The 26,355-nt window shown below is 39.6% G+C and overlaps 1 protein-coding gene across 1 annotated transcript; it reads left to right on the plus strand.

The window, feature by feature from the left end:
- Positions 1–1,909: 1,909 nt before the first annotated feature.
- SUN3 (Sad1 and UNC84 domain containing 3) lies at positions 1,910–25,274 on the plus strand (the record flags this gene model as incomplete). The annotated part of the gene is made up of 7 exons (XM_082632594.1): positions 1,910–1,950; positions 2,971–3,142; positions 4,442–4,526; positions 12,297–12,412; positions 13,478–13,645; positions 24,062–24,154; positions 25,155–25,274. The coding sequence occupies exons 1-7, from the start codon at positions 1,922–1,924 to the stop codon at positions 25,272–25,274; spliced, it is 783 nt and encodes a 260-aa protein (XP_082488720.1). The 5' UTR covers positions 1,910–1,921.
- Between the last annotated feature and the right edge of the window lie 1,081 nt (positions 25,275–26,355).

The following is a 26,355-nucleotide window of genomic DNA, read 5'->3' on the forward strand; positions in this document are numbered from 1 at the left end:
CTCTAGAGCGCAGGCTCAGTAGTTGTGGCACACGGGCTTAGTAGTTATGGCTCATGGGCTCTAGAGTGTAGGCTCAGTAGCCGTGGCACACAGGCTTAGTTGCTCCGCGGCATGTGGGATCTTCCCGGACCAGGGCTGGAGCCCATGTCCCCTGCATTGGCAGGCAGATTCTTAACCACTGTGCCACCAGGGAAGCCCTGGTCTGATGGCTTTTTATACTATATTTGCTCCTGTAGTGGAAGCCACCTAAAATCCTTTTGGAAATGAGGCAAATAAAAATGCTTTTAAAAATCTGGAAAATGTTAGCTTTCAAAGAACTCTCAAATTCATTTATCAGCAAATTAATGAAGGCATATTTTCTGTACGTTCTTTTAAGGTTAGAACAGAAAAAAAATTAACAGAAGTGCAAAACACTGCCCCTACCGACAGGAAACCTATTCAAACAGAAACTGAAAAACTAGAAAGAAGAATTTCTCCCTACCAAAAATAAGCTCGCACATCCACATCCCCATCAAAAGAAAAATGTTGAGGAGAACCTATAAGAAATTAAATTGCCCACTAATGAGAACCTACCATTTAGCACAGGAAACTCTACTCAGTGCTCTGTGGTGACCTAAATGGGAAGGAAATCCAAAAGAGAGGGGATGTATGTATATGTATAATTTGATTCACTTTGCTGCACAGCAGAAACTAACATAACATTGTAAAACAACAATACTCCAATAAAATTTTTTTTTAATTAAATTGCTCAGCAGAAAAACAAAAGCGAGGTAATTGTTTACTGTGTGGCATGCTGTGTTCCATTCCACTCCATTGTCACACAACAGTGTGGATGAGATGTCCCTCCTGCCTTGCACCATTTTGGCAGAGCAAACTGATGGGAAGTCAGAGTCTTTGAAACAAAAAAGCAAACTTGTCCGCTGAGAAGGATGGGACATTATTTCCCAGATAACTCATGGATGGTCACTGCAGTGGGTTGAAAGTGACCCCCAAGAAGCTCTTTCATGGCCTGACCCCCAGAACCTGTGCATGGAACCTTTATTTGGAAAAAGAGTCTGTGCAGATGTAATTAGGGCTCCTGAGATGAAGTAATCCTGGATTTCCCAGATGGGCCCTAAACCCATTGACACGTGTCACACAGATAAGACACACACAGAGGAGAAGCACCTAGGGGAGAAAGGCGTGTGGGGACCGTGCAGCCACAGCGAGCCTGGGAGCCTCCAGAAGGTGCAAGAAGCAAGAAATGGAATCTCGAGCCTCAGAGGAAAGTGCGGCCCTGCTGACACCCTGATCTCGGACTTCTGGCCTCCAGGGCTGTAAGAGAATCCACTTCTGTCATTTTAAGCTGCTGGGTTTGCAGCAATTGGTGGGGGAGCCTAGAACCCACGAGGTACATGGAGCTTCGCACACAGAGGAGCTGGCGGAAGGAAGCTGGGTGAGCAGGGGCTGCAGCCTGGGAGCAGGCCCTCTGTCTGCTGTCCCGTGTGGACCTCCTCTGCCACGCCCTATGTGCATCCTAAACAGCAGCAACGTCGTCAGCCTGGCTGGGCACCCCTTGTTCAAACATGACCTGGTCCTGTTGAGACACCCTGCCGGCATTAGGTAAAGGCCTGCAATTTGTTTAATGGCATGCTAATGGAATCCAGCCATTGGCTTCCTTACAGAGAAAGGGGATGCCTGTCACTGTTTACAGGAACAAACCTCAGGTCTGGATGCTTCCGCATCTCCTCTAAAAATAACTATTTGCAGGAAGATGCAGGTGTCTTAGAGGCTCTGGGTCCCACTTGCCACACGTCTCTATCGAGGGTGGCAGTGTGATTTCCTTCCCCTTTACAAATAGGAAAAAATAACTCCACCTGAGTAGGCAGGATTTGGAATGATTTTGTTTTGTTTGTTTTGTTTTTTTCAGGCCAGGCTTCGAATGCCAAAAGAGCACCTGGAACTTTTAAAGTGAGTGAGATGTTCTCGTGTGTGTAACTTTCTGGTGTGGGTCCAAACACTGAAATGCTTTTGTAAAATTATAAAACTAATTTCTACTTCTGAGGATCATTCTTTGAGGAAATATACACTGAGAGGTGCTTTCAATATTATTTATTATTTTTTTAAAAAAGGAAACAACCAAGATGAGAAAAACAGGTCAAAGGTTAATCATGTGGAATGGAGGATTATGGAGCCATTAAAATAATTCTAAAACATATTCACTGATCTGGGAAGTGCAGTGGGACACAAAATTATTTTGTAACAATGTTTCTGCATGGAATAAAAACTGTTACAAGCTCACCAAAATTTAACAGTTTTTATTTCTTCAAAATTTTATATTGTTTCACAAATTGGGAGAAAATACTAGATAAGTGGTGCTTCCATTTTTTCAGCATAAAGAAATACCCATTGGCTTGACATTTTCTTATTCTTTCTAATAACTTTCAAACTGTACAAGTAGCAGAGCCCATACTTGGAAAGTAAAATCTTGCACCCTGGAGCTGGTGAAAGGCAGCTGCCCCCCACCTCCACCCCTGGCTGGATCCTCCAGCTCCCCGCTCGCCCGCCCGAGGCTGGTCCCCAGAGCCTCAGGGCTTGGTTGGGAATCTCCAGCTCCGTACCCCACTCAAAATACAAGGTGTTCCCCATCCTAAGGAGGTGAGAGGGGGCTTTAAGATCCACACTGTGAGATCACCCAGCTCAGGTCAGGGTGGCTGCACTCCCCAAGGGAGGGATGGGACGTGCCTACACAGAGCACACCCCAAGCCCTGGGATGCCCTCAGGACAGCTTCCCTGAAAGTCTTTGCTTTTCACATGTAGTGAGGGGCAATTCTTTAGACGAAGGGGCGTCTCCTGAGCACCCCTTACTTGGGGTTTCTCTCTTCTGCAACATAAAGCACCTCTTCGTTTTGCTGGCCCTGAAGCCCAGCCCTGGGAGGCGGCAGAGAGCCCACCGCTTCCTCCTTTCACAGTGAGGGTCTCCATTCACAGGAAGGAAAGCCAGACTTTGGAAAACAACTTCCGTGAAATTCTATTTTTAATTGAAGAAATAGATGTTCTGAAGGCCTTACTTAGAGATATACGGGATGGTCAGCACAGTTACAGCTGGACTGCAGACAGAGACCCCGCTGAAGGCTGGGACCACACTGAAGCTGTGGACGAGGTGATGTGGGCATTGGCAGGGAGGCGGGGCTCGTCCGACCTTCAGTTGTCACATCCACGGCTTACGTGAGTGGGGAATGGGGCGACAGCTGGGGTGTGGTCTGTGTCCTCTTGAAAATTCTTCCCCGGCAGTAGCTTACATTCACTAAAGCTTGCCCCTGGAAACACACTTTTTCATAATTGCTGTGTCACAGGGAAGATTTTGTATTGCAAGCAAACTGACTTCCCACCCAAATAAGTAACTGATTCTGCCTTATTTTGCAGTTAAAAAAACAAAAGAAGACAAACAAAAGCTCATTCAAAAATGACAGTCTCTGAAAGTCCATACATAAATACTTAAATAGTAAAATATTTTTATTCAGGGACCTAAAGCTCGTGTATTTGACCTACTTAGCACCAGGTCGGGCAACATTATGATGTAGACCAATGAGCTTGGTTTTGCCTCTTCTTCCCCCTTATTAGCACTAGCTTCTTTCCTTTCCTTAGGTTGTGCTTTTTGAAAGGCACAGAAAGCTGGCACTGACCACCACTGCCTCCAGGCCCCCACTGCCACGGCCCCGGGACAAAGTGCTTCCTCAGTTAGAACACAGACTGTTATGTTCTCTCAGGACACTTGCTTTTTTAGACTCAGAACATCCTCAAGAACCCAATATTAATTCAAATGATGAATAATTTCTAACACAAGCAATCATGTACTCTATGTAAACTTCCTTGATCCCCAAATACCTAAAGGGAGTTCCCTGGTGGTCCAGTGGTTAGGAATCTGCCTTCCACTGCAGGGGGCACAGGTTCGATCCTGGGTTGGGGGACTAAGATCCCACAAGCTGCAAAAAAAAAAAAAAAAAAAAAAAAAAAAAAAATATATATATATATATATATATATACACACACACATTTAACCAAATATTTACAGAACATTCAAGTCTTTATTACTAAGCAGAGACACCCGGCAGGTCACACGCATCCTCATTTGACTGTCCCACTGTGACAGCATGCTGGAGTGGTTGTCAGGCCTTCAGAAGGGGCTTGAGTCCAGCCTTGCTCTGTAGCCTTGGTGAACGGCCGAACATCGCAGGTTGCATAACTCAGCTGCCTGAGAAACACCGAGCCCACTGACCTGGGAAGGTGATATTAAGAATCTGTATGCAGTGCCGGGTTCTATCTGCAGCTTGGTCAATGTTCAGTGTTGTTATCATTTTGCAGATTAGGAAATTTGGGTCCAAATCAACAAAGTAAATTGTCAAAACTCAAGCAGCTGACAGAGATTGTTAACAGGAAACTCTTTTTAAAATTTGTACAGGAAATGTCAAACTTGGTAAATTATGTACTTAAAAAGTTGAGAGAAGATCAAGTCCAGATGGCCGATTACGCCCTTAAGTCAGCAGGTGAGTAAGGAAGTGACAGGCCAGTATAAAAAGTCGATGCTTCAAAAGCATCTATGTCCTCTGTGTTTCTTTATCTGGTGTTTATCTATCTGGTAACTGGAGAGGGAGGAAAAGCTAACAAACCTAGACAATAAAGAGGAGAATAGAAATGGTTGTAGGCGAGTGCAGACGTGTAGGTAGGAGCACCACAGAGGAAGTGCGCCTGCCACAGGGAGGCTGGGGACGCATCACAAACATTACAACATTTGATCCTCTATACACTAAAGCGACTACTAATGACTCATCTAAATGCATTATTAGTGATTAAGTGATAGTGTCTCAAGACTGTATATAATGTTCTTAGTATCTTCCAAAAATATATCCTTAAGTGCTTAGACTGTGAATCGTTAACCTTAATATTGCCTAGAAGCCCCTGCCTGTGGCAGTGTATGACCATGTGCTCAGTGAAGCATGGGGCAGGGGGGCGGCGCAGGAGGAAGAAAGGATTCAAGGGAAAGAGGGGGGAATACGAAGCACACAGAGGAGCGCTAATTTTTATCAAGTGACAAAAGCCAAACTAATATTGCAGAAATAAATTTGTGTCCTGCATGGAGCAGAGAACATTTGAACCAGCATGATTATTAGTCATGTGTGTGTGTGTTGAGAGACAGAACAAGAAGATAGACGTCTGACTTTGAATTCCTTGAAGCCTGAGAGGCATGAGCTTAAATAAGGTGGGACGGTAACTCACAGAATGCTTTTTTTGTTTGTTTGCTTGGGCATAAATTTATTTATTTATTTTTGGCTGCATTGGGTCTTCGTTGCTGTGCACAGGTTTTCTCTAGTTGCGGTGAGCGGGGTCTACTCTTCGTTGCGGTGTGCGGGCTTCTCATTGCGGTGGCTTCTCTTGTTGCGGAGCATGGGCTCTAGGTGCACGGGCTTCAGTAGTTGTGGCACGTGGGCTCAGTAGTTGTGGCTCATGGGCTGTAGAGCGCAGGCTCAGTAGTTATGGTGCATGAGCTTAGTTGTTCCACGGCATGTGGGATCCTCCTGGACCAGGGCTCAAATCTGTGGCCTCTGTGTTGGCAGGTGGATTCTTAACCACTGCACCACCAGGGAAGTCCAAGTCTTGGCATTCTGATACAGCCTTTTGATGTCTTCTTCCTATTCTGTTGAATATATTTACAACTTCCATTTGGAAAAACCATAATGACAAAGGTCTGTAGATACCCTGTGTAGAACAAGGAATAGCAGAAAACATTATGGCTTCTGAATAAATGTTAGCATGATGCACAGCCAGCTTCTGGTTAGGATGAGATGGAGAAAAGCCCAGGTCAGCCTTTCTTCCCTGCTGATGACATAAAACTAAAAGAGTTGGACAAAATATAAAAAGCAGCTACCTGAGTATGATGAAAAGTAAACAAAAGGAGGAAGATTGTGGAGGGAAGTAAAAGACTGGAAATGTGGCCCATGTGGGGGTGAGTTTACTGTTTTTCTTTTCTCTCAAAGCTTGAGCTGAGGCTTGAGCTGCAGTGACAGAGCCGCAAGGTGGTGACAGTGTGGTGGGTGACTAAAATTGTGAGAGAAACTGCACCGTTCTAGAAAGAACCAGAACAAGATAGTCCTGTCGGCCAGAGAGTGTAGGAGGAAGGCTTGTGAAGGCCGGACAGGAGAGCAGACGCCCTGACCTCATGTGTGTGGCCTGCTGCCGGCTTGCCTCGTAGCTTCTCTTTCATGGAGATGGACCCACGGCAGCACAGCAGCAGCTCTGAGATTTTTTTTTTTTTTTTTTTGCAGTACGCTGGCCTCTCACTGCTGTGGCCTCTCCCGTCGCAGAGCACAGGCTCCGGACGCGCAGGCCCAGCGGCCATGGCTCACGGGCCCAGCCGCTCCGTGGCATGTGGGATCCTCCTGGACCAGGGCACGAACCCGTGTCCCATGCATCGGCAGGCAGACTCTCAACCACTGTGCCACCAGGGAAGCCCCGCTCTGAGATTTTGACAAAGATTTAGCCACAGCTCGGGTCTTAGACTATCCACTGAGGGGCACATGGGCAGAACATGCCTATTGTAAAGGCTCTGAAAATGGAACTGAGATTGTTACCGCCTCCCATAGAAAAGGAGGGGCATTTATGGTCTGAACATTTCTAGTTGATTGTCTGATGAAACAAACAAAAGCACCCAGAGTCTCACAATATAATATTCAGTATGTCTAGGATACAGTTCAAAATTAGTCTACATACCAAGACCTAGGCAAATGTGATCAATTTGCAAGGGGAAAGAGAACCAGCAGATGCCAACCCACTCCATCAGGACACAGATGTTGGATTATCACAGAGAGACTCTGAAGGCAGGTAGTGTAACTAGGCTTCAAGTGGTAAAGGTAAGTACAGCTGAAATGAATGAAAAGATATGATCTCTCAGCCAAGACAGAGAAACTATAGAAAAGAACCAGATGAAAATTTGAGAAATGAAAAATACAACATCTGAAAAAAATTCATGATATGGGTTTAATAATAGGACAAGGACAAGAGAAAAGAATTAGTGAAACTGAAGATCAGTAGAAATTATCCAATCTGAAGAAGTGGGAGAAAATGGAAACAATTTTGAGAAAAATGCAAAAGCTTCAGAAACCTATGGGACATATATGAAAAGGTCTAACATTCTCATCCTTGTAGTCTCAGAGGCAGATAAGAGATAAATGCAGAAAAATAATTTATTTGAAGAAATAATAGCTGAAAACATCCCAAATTTTGTTAAAAATGTAAATTTATTAGAGTCAAGAAACTGAGGAAATCAGAAACAAGATAAAGTCAAGGAAAACTATATCCAGATATATCATAAATTTCACAAAACCAAAGATGAGGAAGTCTTGAAAGCAGCTAGAGGAACAAAACATACACATTAATGTGGGAGAATAATGATACAAATGACTGCAGATTTCTTATCAAAAACCAAGGAGACCAGAAGAGAAGGGAACTACACTGTAAAGCACTGAAATAAAGGAAATGCCAATTCAGATCCAGTAAAAATATCCTTTAAGAATGAGGGTGAGGGACTTCCCTGGTAGCGCAGTGGTTAAGACTCCATGCTCCTGATTCAGGGGGCCCAGTTTCAATCCCTGGTCAGGGAACTAGATCCCACATGCATGCTGCAACTAAGAGTTGACATGCCACAACTAAGGAGCCAGTGTGCCGCAACTAAGGAGCCCACCTGCCACAACCAAGACCCAGTGCAACCAAATTAAAAACAACAAAAAGAGGGCTTCCCTGGTGGCCCAGTGGTTGAGAGTCTGCCTGCCGATGCAGGGGACACGGGTTCGTGCCCCGGTCCGGGAAGATCTGACATGCCAGGGAGCGGCTAGGCCCGTGAGCCATGGCCGCTGAGCCTGCGCATCCGGAGCCTGTGCTCCGCAATGGGAGAGGCCACAACAGTGAGCGGCCTGCGTACTGCAAAAAACAAAACAAAACTAAACAAAAAAAACCAAAAAGGGAATGAGGGTGAAATGAAGTCATTCTTTGATGAAGGGAAACCAAGGGACTTCTTTGTCAACAGATCTGCTAAAGGAAGTTCATTAGGGCTAAGGGAAATGACACCAAAAGGAAACTTGGAACTTCAGGAAAGAAGAAAGAACAACAGATAAGACAAATATCTATAACTATGAGACAATTTTCTTAAGTTCTTTAAAATAGGTATGACTGTTGAAAAGAAAAATTATAACATTAGGTGATGGGGTTTTAATATATGTAGATGGACAACTCTTAAGGAAAGGTCAATGGGTGAAGTTAAAGGGACCTCTTGGTAAAATATTAACTCTAAATTGACTTTGAAAGTTAGTTATGTGTATTAAGATTGCCAGAGCAACCACTAAAAAAATACAGAGACAAAGTATGTACAGAGGGAGCACACCCCAACATAATAAAGCCATATATGACAAACCCAGAGCTAACATCATACTCAACAGTGAAAAGCTGAGTGCTTTCCTATAAGATCAGGATCTGGACACGGATGCCTACTCTCACCACTTTTGTTCAATGTAGTATTGGAAGTCCCAGCCACAGCAATCAGAGAAGAAAAAGAAGTAAAAGGCATCCAAATGGGAGAAAAAGAAATAAAACTGTCACTATTTGCAGATGACATGATACCATATACAGAGAACCATAAAGACTCTATCAAAAAACTATTACAACCAATAAATGAATTCAGTAAAGTTGCAGGATACAAAATTAATACATAAAAATCTGCTGCATTTCTATACACTGATAACAAATTATCAGAAATAGAAATAAAGAAAACAACTCCATTTACAATTGCACCAGAAAGAATAAAATGCCTAGGAATAAATTTAACTAAGGAGATGAAAGACCTATACTCTGTCCTAGTCAACACTGTACTAGAATTCCTAACAGTAAAGTAAGACAAGAATCAGAGAGAGAAGGGGAGGGAAGAGTGGGGGTGGGGAGGGGAAGAGAGGGAAAGAAGAAAAGCAAGCAAATTGGAAAGGAAGAAATAAAAATCTCTGTATTCACAGACACCATGATGATTTATGTAGAGAATCATCAAAAAATCTTCTAGAACTAATAAGTGAAGTTAGTAAGTTCAACTGTATATATATAATTTTTAGATGCTAGTAATAAGAAATTGGAAAAATAAATTTTAAAAACAGTATTATTCACAACAGCAGTGAAAAACATGAAGAACATGCTAAAAGCGAAAAAAAAAAACCCACTAATGAAAGAAATAACAGAAGACCTAAATAAGTGGACAGATCTGCCAAGTTTGTGTATTAGAAGCATCAATATTGGTAAGATGGCAATTCTTCCTAACCAGTCTATTGATTCAACACAATCCCAGTCAAAATCCCAGCATGATTGTTTGTAGAAATCTACAAGCTCTTTCTAAAATAGCCAAAACGGTTTTGAAAGGAAGAACAAATTTGGAGGACTCACACTGATTTGAAAGCCTACTATAAAGTTACAGTAATGAGAGAATGTGATGTTGATGAAATTAATGAAACAATAAAAAGTCCAGAAATAGTCCCACACTAATTAACTTTTGACAAAGGAGAAAAAGCCAGTTGATGGTGCTGGAAGAGTTGGACAATCATATGCAAAAATAAACCTTGACTCACAGCTCACACCTTACAAAAATTAACTCAGAATGTGTTAAATGTAAAAAGTATGATCTAAATATAAAGCTTAAAGCTATAAAACTTCTAGAAGAAAAAATAAGAGAAAGTTTTTGTGACTTTGAGTTGGGAAAAGATTTCTTAGACAAAATACCCAAAATGTGATCCGTTAAAAGAAAAGAATGGATAATTTGGACTTCATCTAAATTTAAAACTTCTGCTTGGAAAAAGCCATTGAAGAGAATGAAAAGACAAGTCACAGGCTGGGAGACAGGATTGCAAATCAAATACTTAACAAAGGACTTATATCCACAATTTATAAACACTCTCAAATTTCAATGGTAAGAAAACAGCCAATCCAATAAAAAGTGGACACACGATTTGAAAGCCACCTCATCAAAGAAGATATGTACATGTCAAAAAAGCACATGAAAAAATGCTCATCATTAGTATCCATTAGTGAAATGTAGATATATCCATTAGAACAGCAAACAAACAAACAAAACCTGACACGTGAAATGGCGGCAGCAATGGAAAGCAAGCAGAACTCTCACACGTGGCTGGTGAGAATGTAATGGTGGTACAGCCATTTTGGAAAACCATTTGCCAATTTCTTTCTTTTTTTTTTAATTGAAATATAGTTGATTTACAATGTTGCATTAGTTTCAGGTGTACAACACAGTCATTCAATATTTTTATAGCTTATACTCCATTTAAAGTCATTACATATAAAATATTGGTTATATTCCCAGTGCTGTGCATTATATCCTTGTATCTTATTTATTTTATACCTAGTAGTTTGCACATCTTAATCCCCTTCCCCTATCTTGCCCCTCCCCCCAGCCCTCTCCCCTTTGGTAACCACTAGTTTGCTCTTTTGTATCAATGAGTCTGTTTCTGTTTTGTTATATTCACTCACTTGTTTTATTATTTAGATTCCACATATAAGTGAAAACATACAATAATTGTCTTTCTCTGTCTGACTTACTTCACTAGGGTATGACATTTGACAATTTCTTATGAAGTTAAACATAACACATATGACCCAGCAATTCCACCTCTATGTATCAGTATTTACCTAAGAGAAGTTTAAACTTATGTTCACAATAAAACGCGTCTGAGAATGTCTACAGCAACTTTATTCATTGTCAGCAAAACTGGAAATAGATGAAGGAATAGCTAGTTGTGATGTATCCACACAGTGGAATGTTACTCAGCAATAAGAAGGAACACATTCATTATACCTGCCAGGAAGCTCAAATGTATCAGTTGTGCTAAGTGAAAGCAGCCATATTCAAAAGGCTACTACTGTGGTTGACTACAAAGAAACAGCAAGAGAGAAGGTCCAGAATAGGCAAATGTGGATAGCAAGTAGGTCAGTGATTGCCGAGGGATGGGGTGGGGTTCGGGGGAGTGGGGAGTGACCGCTGAGTGCAATAGGGTTTCTTTGGGGGCTGATTGAAAGTGTTCTAATGTTGATTGCGGTCATGGCTGTGCAACTCTGTGAATATGCTGAAAACCACTGAATTGTACACTTTAAATGAGTAAATTGGGTAGTATGTATATCTCAATAAAGCTGAGTAGAAACTTAAAAAATGAGAATGAGAAAAGTGAATTTGAATTACTTAAAAACCCTACCTGCCACAATTAGCGTTTTCTGAACTAGATTATGGCTGGGGTGGGGTCAGTCCTCACATCAGTATGTGGAAGTTTAATTCCCGTCCAACCAGTCAGTCCAGCAGGAAAATTCATTGACCGAGCAGACCATATCAGCACTCAAAAACAAGGTACCCACAGGGTTGCCAGGTAAAATAAAGGATGCTCAGTGAAATTTGAGTTTCAGGCAAACAGCAAACAATTTTTTAGTATATGTCCCAGATATTGTATGGGACGTAACTGTACTAAAAAATTATTCATCGTTTATGTAAAATTAAAATTTAACTGGGAATCTTGTGTTTCTGGTTGCTAAGTCCTGCAACCCTGGGTACATTCACTATTTCAAATCCTACCATCTTAGAAAAGGCACTGGTGATCTGATATTCATCACATATGCGTCTTTTTAATGTTGTATTGTGATATCCAGATGGAATTTAAGGAAGTAATTTGCATTTTCTTCATTTCTTATGTATCAGATACATTTTGCTTCTAAAATGAAGTAACCTGAAGGGATAATATTTGATGAGTATATTTTATATTTCTTTGATTAAAATGAAAGCTCAATAAATCTGCAGAATGGCTGTTATGAATACAACTTGTTAGTACATTTATGACATTGCTGGTCATTCTGCTTTTGTTTTTGAGTGAATTGGGCTTATTTATCACATGACTTGTTGAAGTATGGGGATCCATATGTCTCCTTAGCTAATAAACACAGTACACATAATATTTCCATGTCTAAATCAATTCCTCCAGATTTCAATTTTTTATTGTAATATCAGTTCCAGAAATTTTGTGAAACCACACAGAGCAAGAATGGTTTTCTCAAAGTGACAAAATTTCAGTGGTAGTGAAAGCTGAAAGTCATACTTTTCTTATCAGTTTCCTGGTATGAATTTTACCTTATTTGTATGTTGCCCAGTAATAGTTTCCCAACAACATTAAAATATAAATGGTGTTTTGAATTGTGTGATTTTTTTAATTTTAAAAATTATTCTATAATTTCAGGAGCCTCTGTTCTTGAAGCTGGGACCTCAGAAAGTTACAAAAATAATAAAGCAAAACTCTACTGGCATGGGATTGGGTTCTTAAATTATGAAATGCCTCCAGATATCATTCTCCAGGTACAAGCTAGATTTAAAATAACCTGTTTATATTTTAGGATTCTGTTCCTATCACTTATCAGGAAAAATGTTAATGTCTGAAGTGGAAACAACTCTGAACTTGTCAGGGAGACTGAAACTGTCCTCTTAGATTTTTACAGTCATAAAACTACGTGAAATATTTCCTTCTTATGGGCAATGAACTATGATTGATTAATTAATTAATTAATAATTATTTATTATTCTAAGATCAGTGAACTACAGTATGTACTTCTCAAATAAAACATACACATTCCGTGTTTTTTCTTTAAGTTGATTCTGTGGTCTTCCTTTTCCGCTGAAAACTTCAGTCACTCAACAAACACTTGTTGAAGATGCATGACCCCTAAGTGCAAGTACTCACTGTGCTATGTGCTGTTCAGGCCAACACATTTTTATAAAGTCCAATTATAATAGGAGAAATTTCCAAGCAAGATTTTCACTATCATTTCAGTTCAATTCAAAAGGCACTAGACACCAACTGACAGTACAGCTCTTCTTAACTATAACTACACACCTGAATTTATTTCCAGTTTAGGAATACCTTCAGGGGCAAATGTATAGATCTCACTGCAGAGTACAGTCTAGATCTAGAAAATGGTAGACATCATCTGTCTTCCTTACCATCAGTATAGCCAGCTTCGCTATCACCACCATTACCATCACCACTACCACCATCACCACCACCATCACCATCATCACCTGCCATCATTGTCCACAGTGACAGCCACCACCCTCTTCATTACCACCACCAGCACTGTCTTCACCAGTGCCTTCACCGCTCATACCAACTAGCTGCCTGTAGCGGCTTACAGTCTAGTTAGAGCAATAAAAAAAAAAATACTCGTGCAATAAAAGGCTCTGATTGACATCAGCACAACCAAAACTATGGGTATGATGGAAGCTTTCCTGTTTGATACATCCCACACAGTGCCTTCATATTATAGGCCTAAGTAAGTTCTTTGGTCAATAGTGATTAGCTGGCCAACATTGTAGGAGTAGATTTATATAAGCAGATAAAAGATTAATGCAGTGCTTTCTTTCCAGCCGGATGTCCACCCTGGGAAGTGCTGGGCCTTTCCAGGTTCCCAGGGTCATGCCCTAATCAAGCTTGCCAGGAAGATCATACCAACTGCTGTTACCATGGAGCACATCTCAGAGAAGGTGTCTCCCTCAGGAAACATCTCCAGCGCACCCAAGGAATTTTCTGTCTATGTGAGAAGCTGCCTAAATCTTCATTCAGAAGGGGTTATAGTAGGTGATTGGCTAGGAACTGGGAGCTAGGATATCATCTGAACTGTGTAGCTAATCATTTGTATCACTGTGAGAAAATCACTTACTTCCTGGATCTCTGTTTTGTCATCTACAAAGTAAGAGGGTTGGACCAGATGATTACTACTATTTAATTCTATTTTTTACTTTTATCAAAGTTATACATGTATAATTTAAAAAGAAACATTTCCATGTTTATAAGGAAACATGATTTTCCCTTGTCCCACTTCTCCCACCCCAATTTTTACTCTCTGGAAGCTGCCACTTGCAACAGTTTTAGCTGCTTATGTCATTAACTGCCTTCATTATTGCTTTTACTGTTGTTCCTTGATTTTTCAGTTTTGATTATTATCTACTGACTTCCTCTAATGGAAAATGGATATTAGTTCTCTTCCATGCCTCTCCCATTCTCCCAAAATGTTTATGTCTTAACTTAAAAAAAACCAAACAGGTTTATTGAGATACAATTCACACTCTGGCGATTCAGTCATGTAAAGTGTACACTTAGTAGCTTTTGGTATATTCACAGAGTTGTGTAACCATCAACATGATCAATTTTAGAATATTTTTACTATTGTCCAAAGAAAGCCTGCACCCCTTAGCTGTTACTTCCCATCCCCCATCTCACTCCCCCAGCCGCTGACAACCACTAATCTACTTTGTACCTGTAGGTTTCCCTATTTTGTATAAAATGGAATCATATAATACATGGTCTTTTGTTTTTTAAAATTTATTTGTTTATTTATTTTTGGCTGCTTTGGGTCTCCATTGCTGCGCGCAGGCTTTCTCTAGTTACAACGATTGGTGGCTTCTCTTTGTTGCAGGGTGTGGGCTCTAGGCATGCAGGCCTCAGTAGTTGTGGCTCGTGGGCTCTAGAGCGCAGGCTCAGTAGTTGTGGCACACAGGCCCAGTTGCTCCGTGGCATGTGGGATCTTCCCGGAGCAGGGCTCGAACCCGTGTCCCCTGAGCTGGCAGGAGGATTCCTAACCACTGCGCCACCAGGGAAGTCCTGGTCTTTTGTGAATGGCTTCTTTCACTCAGCATAATGTTTCCAAGGTTCATGTATGTTATAATGTGTCGGTACTTCATATTTTTAATTGCTGGATAATATTTTCTTATATGGATAGACCCCTTTTATTGATCCGTTCATAGTTGCTGGACATTTGAATGGTTCCCACCCATTTGACTATTATGAATAAAGCTGCTGTGAGGAGCTGTGTACAAGGTTTTCTGTGGACCTCAGTCTTCATTTCTCTTGGGTTTGTTCCGAACAGCCGAATTGCTAGATCACATGATGAATCTGTGTTTCATGTGTGAGACACTGCCAGACGGTTTATCTCAGTTACAATCCATAGCCAACATTTTCATTGTGACTCTGTGAACAATATTGTTTTAGTTGAGTCATACAATGCACTGGAATACTATTTTCTTTACATGAAAAGTTTGATGTTCTTGAGGATAATTGCCTCATTTTAATTTAATTTGCTTAGTTATCTATATTTTTATCATGAAGACATTCCCAGCCTCTTCTTCAGATGTGTAAATGTCCTCCCATTCTACCCATTCATGTCAGATACTTTTTTTTTTTTTTTTTTTTTCCGGTACGCAGTCCTCTCACTGTTGTGGCCTCTTCTGCTGCGGAGCACAGGCTCCGGACGCACAGGCTCAGCGGCCATGGCTCACGGGCCCAGCCGCTCTGCGGCATGTGGGATCTTCCCGGACCGGGGCACGAACCCGTGTTCCCTGCATCAGCAGGCGGGCTCTCAACCACTGTGCCACCAGGGAAGCCCATGTCAGATACTTTATAAATAATTTCTTTTTTACTTTTTAAAGACATCCTCCGGAGCACTGCTCATGTCCTCCAACCTGATTGCTGGCCAGGCCTAATGCACAACTGTTGTCAGGAGGTTTCATGTCCACATCCTGGGGATTTGACTTATCATCTATTTTTTTAAACATCTTTATTGGAGTATAATTGCTTTACAATGGTGTGTTAGTTTCTGCTTCATAACAAAGTGAATCAGTTATACATATGTCCCCATATCTCTTCCCTCTTGTGTCTCCCTCCTTCCCACCCTCCCTATCCCACCCTTCTAGGTGGTCACAAAGCACCGAGCTGATCTCCCTGTGCTATGAGACTGCTTCCCACTAGCTATCTATTTTACATTTGGTAGTGTATATATGTCCATGCCACTCTCTCATTTTGTCCCAGCTTACCCTTCCCCCTCCCCGTATCCTCAAGTCCATTCTCTAGTAGGTCTGTGTCTTTATTCCCGTCTTGCCCCTAGGTTCTTCATGACTATTTTTTTTTTAGATTCCATATATATGCGTTAGCATACAGTATTTGTTTTTCTCTTTCTGACTTACTTCACTCTGTATGACAGTCTCTAGGTCCATCCACCTCACTACAAATAACTCAATTTCGTTTCTTTTTATGGCTGAGTAATATTCCATTGTATTTATGTGCCACATCCTCTTTATCCATTCATCTGTGAATGGACACGTAGGTTGTTTCCATGTCCTGGCTATTGTAAATAGAGCTGCAATGAACATTGTGGTACATGACTCTTTTTGAATTATGGTTTTCTCGGGGTATATGCCCAGTAGTGGGATTGCTGGGTCATATGGTAGTTCTATTTTTAGTTTTTAAGGAACCTCCATACTGTTCTCCATACTGGCTGTATCAATTTACGTTCCCATCAACAGTGCAAGAGGGTTCCCTTTTCTCCACACCCTCTCCAGCATTTATTGTTTGTAGATTTTTTGATGATGGACATTCTGACTGGTGTGAGGTGATACCTCATTGTAGTTTTGTCTAATCTATTATTTTAAAAATCTTTTCTATCTTATTTTTCTTCTTTGTTTTCTGTTCCACCTTCTAGAATATTTTATCAATTTATATTTTAAACCCTATGCTAAATTTTTCATTTCTGCTGGCATGATTATTCTAAGACTCTTTTTCTATAAATACTCCTTTTTCTAGAGTCTATATGTTTTCCTATATTACTGGATGCAATTACAGTTTTGTTCCATATTTTTAGCTCCCTCACATCTTTACTCCCAAGTACCCCCTTTCCTATTTGTTAACAGGGGCTCCATGTTTCTTGTTAGTTGCTTTCCACATGTATCTGGTGGCTGGCTTTTCCTGCACACATGAGAGGCAAGTCAACAGTGAGCTTCACGGCTAGATGGTCTGGTTGGAGACCACAGAGTGTGGTATCCAGAAGTTTGAACCCGGGAATCCTGCAACTTTGTGCCCAGGGGGTTTCAGCTTGGCCTGTGTGCTGGGTGTGGAGGTGCACAGCCCACCATTCATGCATGCAGAGGTTATACCTCCACCTCTTATTTTTGCAGGGAGCTCCTGAGGTCAGCTGTCCTAGAGCTGGGGGGAAAAAGATAATCCTTTTCTGCACAAGGGCAGGGGTGATGACCAGGATCTAACTGCTTCTTAAAAAGACAGTTAGCCTACTCTCAGATGTGGGGACCGTGGTGATGACCAGGGTCTAACTGCTTCTTAAAGAGACAGCCAACTCTCAGATGTGGGGACCCCTCAGCCTCATGCTGGGCCCCATGGCACGGCCCCAGATCTGGCCCTTTCTGGGCCCTTGCAGTAAACATCAGCCCCAGCATGCTGCTGATTCCCCCTACAGCCAGGGTAGCGTGCGTTTTCTCCAGGCCACTACACCAGTCACCATTTGGCCATCTCCAGATGTTGTTCTCTCAGTGTCTGCTCCCATGTTTTCCTCAGCGGTTTATGCCTTACGTCAATCCCTTCGTGTTCCTATCCAGAGGAGGGCTCAGAGTTAAACAAGGGTGCTCAGCCTGACTTGTGTGTCATTCAAACTCCTTTAAATGCCATGGTCCTGGACTTATAAAACACAGAGACTACTGTCCTTTAATGCAAGCCTGATGCCATCCACAGTCAGTGTCTGCAGACACCGATAGTTGAGCTATGTTGGATTTGAGCAGATCAAACCCTGTCTCACAAAAGTGTGCACAGTTGCTCATTACAGAGGGATTTTATGGATGAATCCTTCAGGCAAGAATCCTTTAGTAAGAAAAATTACCTCTCATTGTTTTTCTCTAATATTAGTGAATTTATGAACCAAGTGAAATTAAAATAGAATGATAAAGAAGGTGGAAATAAAACTAGCATACCTCTCAACAGGCTAAAGGAAGTATATGAGACTTTATATCTATCTATCTATCTATCTATATATATATATATATATATATATATCTCAAATGTGAAATAGGTACATTGATATGTCAGTATATAGATGAATGTATATATTGTATATAATATATATAATTGAATATATTATATATAATTGAATATAATATATATTATAAATAATTGAATATGTAATATAGATTATATAAAATTGTGAGTGCATTATTTAGTCATGATGTATCCAATTCTTTTAATAAATTAATTTATAAATAGTTAAAATGTTGATATTACGATTTTCATTATATTGAATAAAATGACTGAACTCATGAAAACTTTATTTTGTTGTGTTACTATGATTCAAGTAACCTAACAATAAACTTTAGATTTACAAGGTAAATTAATTTCCAACAGTGAGCTCTCCTCTCAAAAATCTTCAATTTTAAAGGGTAGAGAGAAGCAAGAAGAACTACAATCCTGCAACCTGTGGAACAAGAACCACATTCACAGAAAAATAGAAAAGATGAAAAGGCAGAGGGCTATGTACCAGATGAAGGAACAAGATAAAACCCCAGAAAAACAACTAAATGAAGTGGAGGTAGGCAACCTTCCAGAAAAAGAATTCAGAATAATGATAGTGAAGATGATCCAGAACCTCGGAAAAAGAATGGAGGCAAAGATTGAGAAGATGCAAGAAATGTTTAACAAAGACCTAGAAGAATTAAAGAACAAACAGAGATGAATAATACAATAACTGAAATGAAAAATACACTAGAAGGAACCAATAGCAGAATAACTGAGGCAGAAGAATGGATAAGGGACCTGGAAGACAGAATGGTGGGTACACTGCTGTGGAACAGAATAAAGAAAAAAAGAATGAAAAGAAATGAAGACAGCCTAAGAGACCTCTGGGACAACATTAAGCACAACGACACTCGCATTATAGGGGTCCCAGAAGGAGAAGAGAGCAAGAAAGGACCAGAGAAGATATTTGAAGAGATTATAACCGAAAACTTCCCTAACATGGGAAAGGAAATAGCCAACCAAGTACAGGAAGCGCAGCGAGTCCCATACAGGATAAACTCAAGGATAAACACGCTGAGACACATAGTAATCAAACTGGCAAAAAATAAAGACAAAGAAAACTTATTGAAAGCAGCAAGGAAAAATGACAAATAACACACAAGCAAACTCCCATAAGGTTAAGAGCTGATTTCTCAGCAGAAACTCTACAAGCCAGAAGGGAGTGGCATGATATACTTAAAGTGATGAAAGGGAAGAACCTGCAAACAAGATTACTCTACCCGGCAAGGATCTCATTCAAATTCGATGGAGAAATCAAAATCTTTACAGACAAGCAAAAACTAAGAGAATTCAGCACCACCAAACCAGCTCTACAACAAATGCTAAAGGAACTTCTCTAAGTGGGAAACACAAGAGAAGAAAAGGACCTACAAAAACAAACCCAAAACAATTAAGAAAATGGTCACAGGAACATACATATCGATAATTACCTTAAACGTGAATGAATTAAATGATCCAACCAAAAGACACAGGCTTGCTGAATGGATACAAAAACAAGACCCAAATATATGCTGTCTACAAGAGACCCACTTCAGACCTAGGGACACATACAGACTGAAAGTGAGGGGATGGAAAAAGATATTCCATGCAAATGGAAATCAAAAGAAAGCTGGAGTAGCAATACTCATATCAGATAAAATAGACTTTAAAATAAAGAATGTTACAAGAGACAAGGAAGGACACTACATAATGATCAAGGTATTCATCCAAGAAGAAGATATGACAATTAAAAATATATATGCACCCAACATAGGAGCACCTCAATACATAAGGCAACTGCTAACAGCTAAAAAAGAGGAAATTGACAGTAACACAATCATAGTGGGGGACTTTTAACACCTCACTTACACCAATGGACAGATCATCCAAAATGAAAATAAATAAGGAAACAGAAGGTTTAAATGACACAATAGACCAGATAGATTTAATTTATATTTATAGGACATTCCATCCCAAAACAGCAGATCACACTTTCTTCTCAAGTGCACATGGAACATTCTCCAGGATAGATCACATCTTGGGTCACAAATCAAGCCTCAGTAAATTTAAGAAAATTGAAGTCATATCAAGCATCTTTTCTGTCCACAATGTTATGAGATTAGAAATGAATTACAGGGAAAAAAATGTAAAAAATACAAACACATGGAGGCTGAACAATACATTACTAAATAACCAAGAGATCACTGAAGAAATCAAAGAGGAAATAAAAAAATACCTAGAGACAAATGACAATGAAAACATGATGATCCAAAGCCTATGGGATGCAGCAAAAGCAGTTCTAAGAGGGAAGTTTATAGCTATACAAGCCGACCTCAAGAAACAAGAAAAATCTCAAACAATCTAACGTTACACCTAAAGGAACTAGAGAAAGAAGAACAAACAAAACCCAAAGTTAGCAGAAGGAAATAAATCATAAAAATCAAAGCAGAAATAAATGAAATAGAAACAAAGAAAACAATAGCAAAGATCAATAAAACTAAAAGCTGGTTCTTTGAGATGATAAACCATTAGCCAGACTCATCAAGAAAAAGAGGGAGAGGACCCAAGTCAATAAAATTATAAATGAAAAAGGGGAAGTTACAAATGACACCACAGAAACACAAAGCATCCTAAGAGACTACTACAAGCAACTCTATGCCAATAAAATGGACAACCTGTAAGAAATGGACAAATTCTTAGAAAGGTATAACCTTCCAAGCTGAACCAGGAAGAAGTAGAATATATGAACAGACCAATCACAAGTAATGAAATTGAAACTGTGATTGAAAATCTTCCAACAAACAGAAGTCCAGGACCAGATGGCTTCACAGGTGAATTCTATCAAACATTTAGAGAAGAGCTAACACCCATCCTTCTCAAACTCTTCCAAAAATTTGCAGAGGAAGTAACACTCCCAAACTCATTCTATGAAGCCACCATCACCCTGATACCAAAACCAGACAAAGATACTACAAAAAAAGAAAATTACAGACCAATAACACTGACGAATATAGATGCAAAAATTCTCAATAAAATACTAGTAAACAGAATCCAACAACATATTAAAAAGACCATACACCATGATCAAGTAGAATTTATCCCAGAGATGCAAGGATTCTTCAATATATGCAAATCAATGTGATACACCATATTAACAAACTGAAGAATAAAAACCATATGATCATCTCAACAGATGCAGAAAAAGCTTCTGACAAAATTCAACACCCATTTATGATAAAAACTCTCCAGAAAGTGGGCATAGAGGGAAGCTACTTCAACATAATAAAGGCCATATATGACAAACCCACAGCAAACATCATTCTCAATGGTGAAGAACTGAAATCATTTCCTCTAAGATCAGGAACAAGGCAAGGATGTCCCCTCTCACCAATATTATTCAACATAGTTTTGGTAGTCCTATCCATAGCAATCAGAGAAGAAAAAGAAATAAAAGGAATACAAATTGGAAAAGAAGAAGTAAAACTGTCACTGTTTGCAGATGACATGATACTATACATAGAGAATCCTAAAGATGCCACCAGAAAACTACTAGAGCTAATCAGTGAATTCGGTATTGCTGCAGGATACAAAATTAATGCACAGAAATCTCTTGCATTCCTATATACTAAGATGAAAAACCTGAAAGAGAAATTAAGGAAACTCTCCAATTTACCATTGCAACAAAAAGAATAAAATACCTAGGAATAAACCTACTTAAGGAGACAAAAAACCTGTATGCAGAAAACTATAAGACACTGGTGAAAGAAATTAAAGATGATACCAAGAGATGGAGAGATATACCATGTTCTTGGGTTGGAAGGATCAATATTGTGAAAATGACTATACTACCCAAAGAAATCTACAGATTCAATGCAATCCTTATCAAATTACCCATGGCATTTTTTACAGAACTGGAACAAAATATCTTAAAATTTGTATGGAGACACAAAAGACCCTGAATAGCCAAAGCAGTCTTGAAGGAAAAAAATGGAGCTGGAGGAATCAGACTCCCTGACTTCAGACTATACTACAAAGCTACAGTAATCCAGACAATATGGTACTGGCACAAAAACAGAAATATAGATCAATGGAACAGGATAGAAAGCCCAGAGATAAACCCACGCACCTATGGTCAACTAATCTATGACAAAAGAGGCAAGGATATACAATGGAGAAAAGACAGTCTTTCCAATAAATTGTGCTGGGAAAACTGAACAGCTACATGTAAAAGAATGAAATTAGAACACTCCCAGACACCATACACAAAAATAAACTCAAAATGTATTAGAGAGCTAAATGTAAGAGCAGACAACATAAAACTCTTAGAGGAAAACATGGGAAGAACACTTTTTTTTTTTTTTTTTTGGTATGTGGACCTCTCACTGTTGTGGCCTCTCCCATTGTGGAGCACAGGCTCCGGACGTGCAGGCTCAGTGGCCATGGCTCACGGGCCCAGCTGCTCTGCAGCATGTGGGATCCTCCCGGACGGGGGCACGAACCCGTGTCCCCTGCGTTGGCAGGCAGACTCTCAGCCACTGCACCACCAGGGAAGCCCGGAAGAACACTCTTTGAGGTAAATCACAGCAAGATATTTTTTGATCCACCTCCTAGAGTAATGGAAATAAAAACAGAAATAAACAAATGGGACCTAATGAAACTTCAAATCTTTTGCACAGCAAAAGAAACCATAAACAAGACAAAAAGACAATCCTCAGAATGGGAGAAAATATTTGCAAATGAATCATCGGACAAAGGATTAATCTCCAAAATATATAAACAGGTCATGTGGCTCAATATTAAAAAAAAAACACAACCCATTCCAAAAATGGGCAGAGGACCTAATAGACATTTCTCCAAAGAAGACATACAGATGGCCAGGAAGCACATGAAAAGCTGCTCAACATCACTAATTATTAGAGCAATGCAAATCAAAACTACAATGAGGTATCACCTCACACCAGTTAGAATGGGCAGCATCAGAAAATCTAGAAGCAACAAATGCTGGAGAAGGTGTGAAAAAAGGGAACCCTCTTGCACTGTTGGTGGGAATGTAAATTGATACAGCCACTATGGAGAACAGTATGGAGGTTTCTTAAAGAACTAAAAATAGAATTACTATATGACCCAGCAATCCCACTACTGGGCATATACCCTGAGAAAACCATAATTCAAAAAGACACATGCACCACAATGTTCATTGCAGCACTATTTACAATAGCCAGGTCATGGAATCAACCTAAATGCCCATTGACAGACGAATGGATAAAGAAGCTGTGGTACTTATATACAATGGAATATTACTCAGCCATAAAAAGGAACGAAATTGGGTCATTTGTAGAGATGTGGATGGATCTGGAGACTGTCATACAGAGTGAAGTATGTCAGAAAGAGAAAAACAAATATCGTATATTAACGCATTTATGTGGAACCTAGAAATGGTACAGATGAACCAGTTTGCCAAGCAGAAATTGAGACACAGAAGTAGAGGAAAAACATATGGACACCAAGCGGGGAAAGCGTTGGGGGGTGGGTGTGGTGGTGTGATGAATTGGGCAATTGGGATTGACATGTATACACTGATGTGTATTAAATGGATGACTAATAAGAAAAAAATATTTGTGGAAATATTAGTGGAAATAAATAAAGTTTAGAGAAAGAAGGTCAAAAGCACAAAGGAAATTGCATACACAAATCAACAAAAGCTTACTTTTTGGATGGAGCTATTTGTGTGATCAAAGTTTTGCAAACTGGTTAAGTTTCACGCATATTGGGTCAATATGGGGACTCATTTGGTTTTTATTTTATTCAAAGTATAGCAAATACATTTATGAGCCCAAAGTCAATGCTGGAATTTGCTCTGTCATCTCTCTTTCTCACCTCTCTGTTTATCTCTCTATCTGAATCTATTCAGCCCCTTGATTAGACTGTTTCTTGCCTAAGGGCTCCCCCACCAGAGTTAAACACCTTGTTTATAAGGCAGTACTGGCAGCTAGCATAGCGCTGTGCCCCGGGGGACACCCAGTGATGTCTAGAGAATAGTTGCTACTTGAACAGACACTTGCCTCCATTTACTGTAACTGAACACCCATTCATTACAACCTCTGTGTCTGTTGCTTTCTTTACAGGGCGTCTCAAAACAATGTGAAGGAGAAGAAATTTTCCTAGGTCAGTTTATATATAATAAAACAGGAACCACCGTTCAAACATTTGCGCTCCAGGTAAGAGACCCTTGGGAAAAGACGCCATCAGTGACGCCATCCCAGGGTGGGATTTGTGGGGATTGCTTGATGCAAAGTGGTGTGTGTGAGAGTAATTATGACAAAAGTGTGCAATAAGCAAGGCTTGTCTGAATTTCAATTCTTAGCTCCAATCATGTACATAAGTTTTAATACAAAAAATAGGCAAATGTAAAAGTTGTTTCTAAGCCAAATTCTTCATCATTTGCTATCACTTATATATATATATATATATATATATATATATATATATATATATTCTCTTTCTCATCCTTATCTTACTTATTAGATTCCCTTGATAAGATTAGGTGTGATAGTCACTATCATCTTCTTCCGTAAAAGGGATGGGGCTGATGATGGTACAAAATGATATGGTTGGGGGCAGAGAGGAACTCGGAGAGAATAAATATTTAATACCAGATAATATAAGTAACCCTTCTCACCCTAACTCAATGGGGAAAGAATACCAACTGGTAACTTAGAAACCCTTGAAAGTCATTAAGGCATATGAAATATATTTCATCATTTCTCATTAGTCACAGGAAGTAATGAAGAGATGTAGAAGGCATCTTAAACCATGTAAAAACAAGTGTGTTACTACAATTCTTGGCCAATGGTGAGAAAATCTAAGCTGAAAGCAGTATATGTGTCAGAAATGAATGTACTTGTAGAGTTTCACATTCAGTTGTATACCCACATCCCTCCCTGGGGCAGCCAACAAGGAGCACCACGGAGGCGGGACAAGGCAGTGAGAGGGCTCAGCGTATAGACCACCATGTTATCTCCCTCCCCTGTATTTGCCTTTTTATGAGCTCTTTACTTACAGTAGCTCATTACATCATCCATTAGACTGGTACTTGAAAGTACTTGACTTAAGAAGGAAAGACAGTGTTTTAATTTTTTATTACATCAGCATGACTCAGGGTCCTTTGAGAAGGTTTATTTTATAAGACATTAATTTCAATCTTTTCTGTATTTTCAGCATGAAGTTTCTGAATTCTTATTATGTATGAAACTTAAAATCCTTAGCAATTGGGGACACCCGAAGTATACTTGTTTATATAGATTCAGGGTTCATGGCACCCCAAGAGACGACACCTAGAAGAACTGGTGCAGAAGGCCATGACCACATGTCCAAAATATTCAAGTGATTCCCTTAGATTACACCACACCTATAGGAATCAAAAATCAGAAGTGAGAAAGAAACCTCCAAGTGGTTCCTACCTGCCAGTAAAAAGTGAAAGAATTTTACTAATAAAAAATATGAAAGTAAATTCAATCTCTCTGTGTTACTGTGCTTTTTTTTTTTAATTTTTAGCCACAGGGCACGTGGGATCTTGGTTCCCCAATCAGGGATCAAACCCACACCCCCTGCAGAGGAAACGCAGAGTCTTAACCACTGGACTGCCAGGGAAGTCCCATGTTAGTGTAGCTTCTGAGGATGAATCATGTTGTTGAAGCACTGAAAAATTAGCTTGCATTTAGAAGAAGATGGTATTTTTCAACAGTCTTTCACATAATAGCATCTTTGCCTTCATTTGTTATTCATCCATATCAGGAATGGATGTTTGCTATTACCACTGTTATTTAACACTGATCTGGATACACTGTCAGTGCAATTAGAGAAGCTAATAAAATTAGAGGCAAAAATTAGTGAGGAAATCTGACCATGACTAATTTGCAGATGACTTGATGAATTCCTTGAAATGCAATAAATTCGATTAAAAAATACATTAAACACAGATGGAGACAAAATTATCATATATAAATCAAAATCATTCATAAATGCAAACCACAACCAGTAAGAGGATATAATTTACAAAAGCCACAACAAAGATTTAAAAAAATCAAATGAAAGAATTAAACTGTATGAAAAGCCAATGAAAGAGAAGTGGATAATGAAAAACTGACTTCAATAAATGGAAAGACATAACTCATCTGTGGATACAAAAACTTCACTGTCAAGAAGTCAGTTCTCTCTAAATTGATCTACAAATTCAATTTGATCTCAATTAAAAGCCAGAAAAAAAATTACGGTATTTATGAGACAATTATGGAATATTAAGGAATTGTTTTTAAAAACAATATTTAGGTTATTACAGTATTATGATTTTGTTACAACAAAGAATTCTTATCACTTAGACTTATAATATATATTTTAAAATTTACAAATCAAATGATAT

Source organism: Mesoplodon mirus, assembly GCF_964341445.2.
Source record: "Mesoplodon mirus genome assembly, chromosome: 9".
In the NCBI taxonomy this organism is placed as follows: domain Eukaryota; kingdom Metazoa; phylum Chordata; class Mammalia; order Artiodactyla; family Ziphiidae; genus Mesoplodon; species Mesoplodon mirus.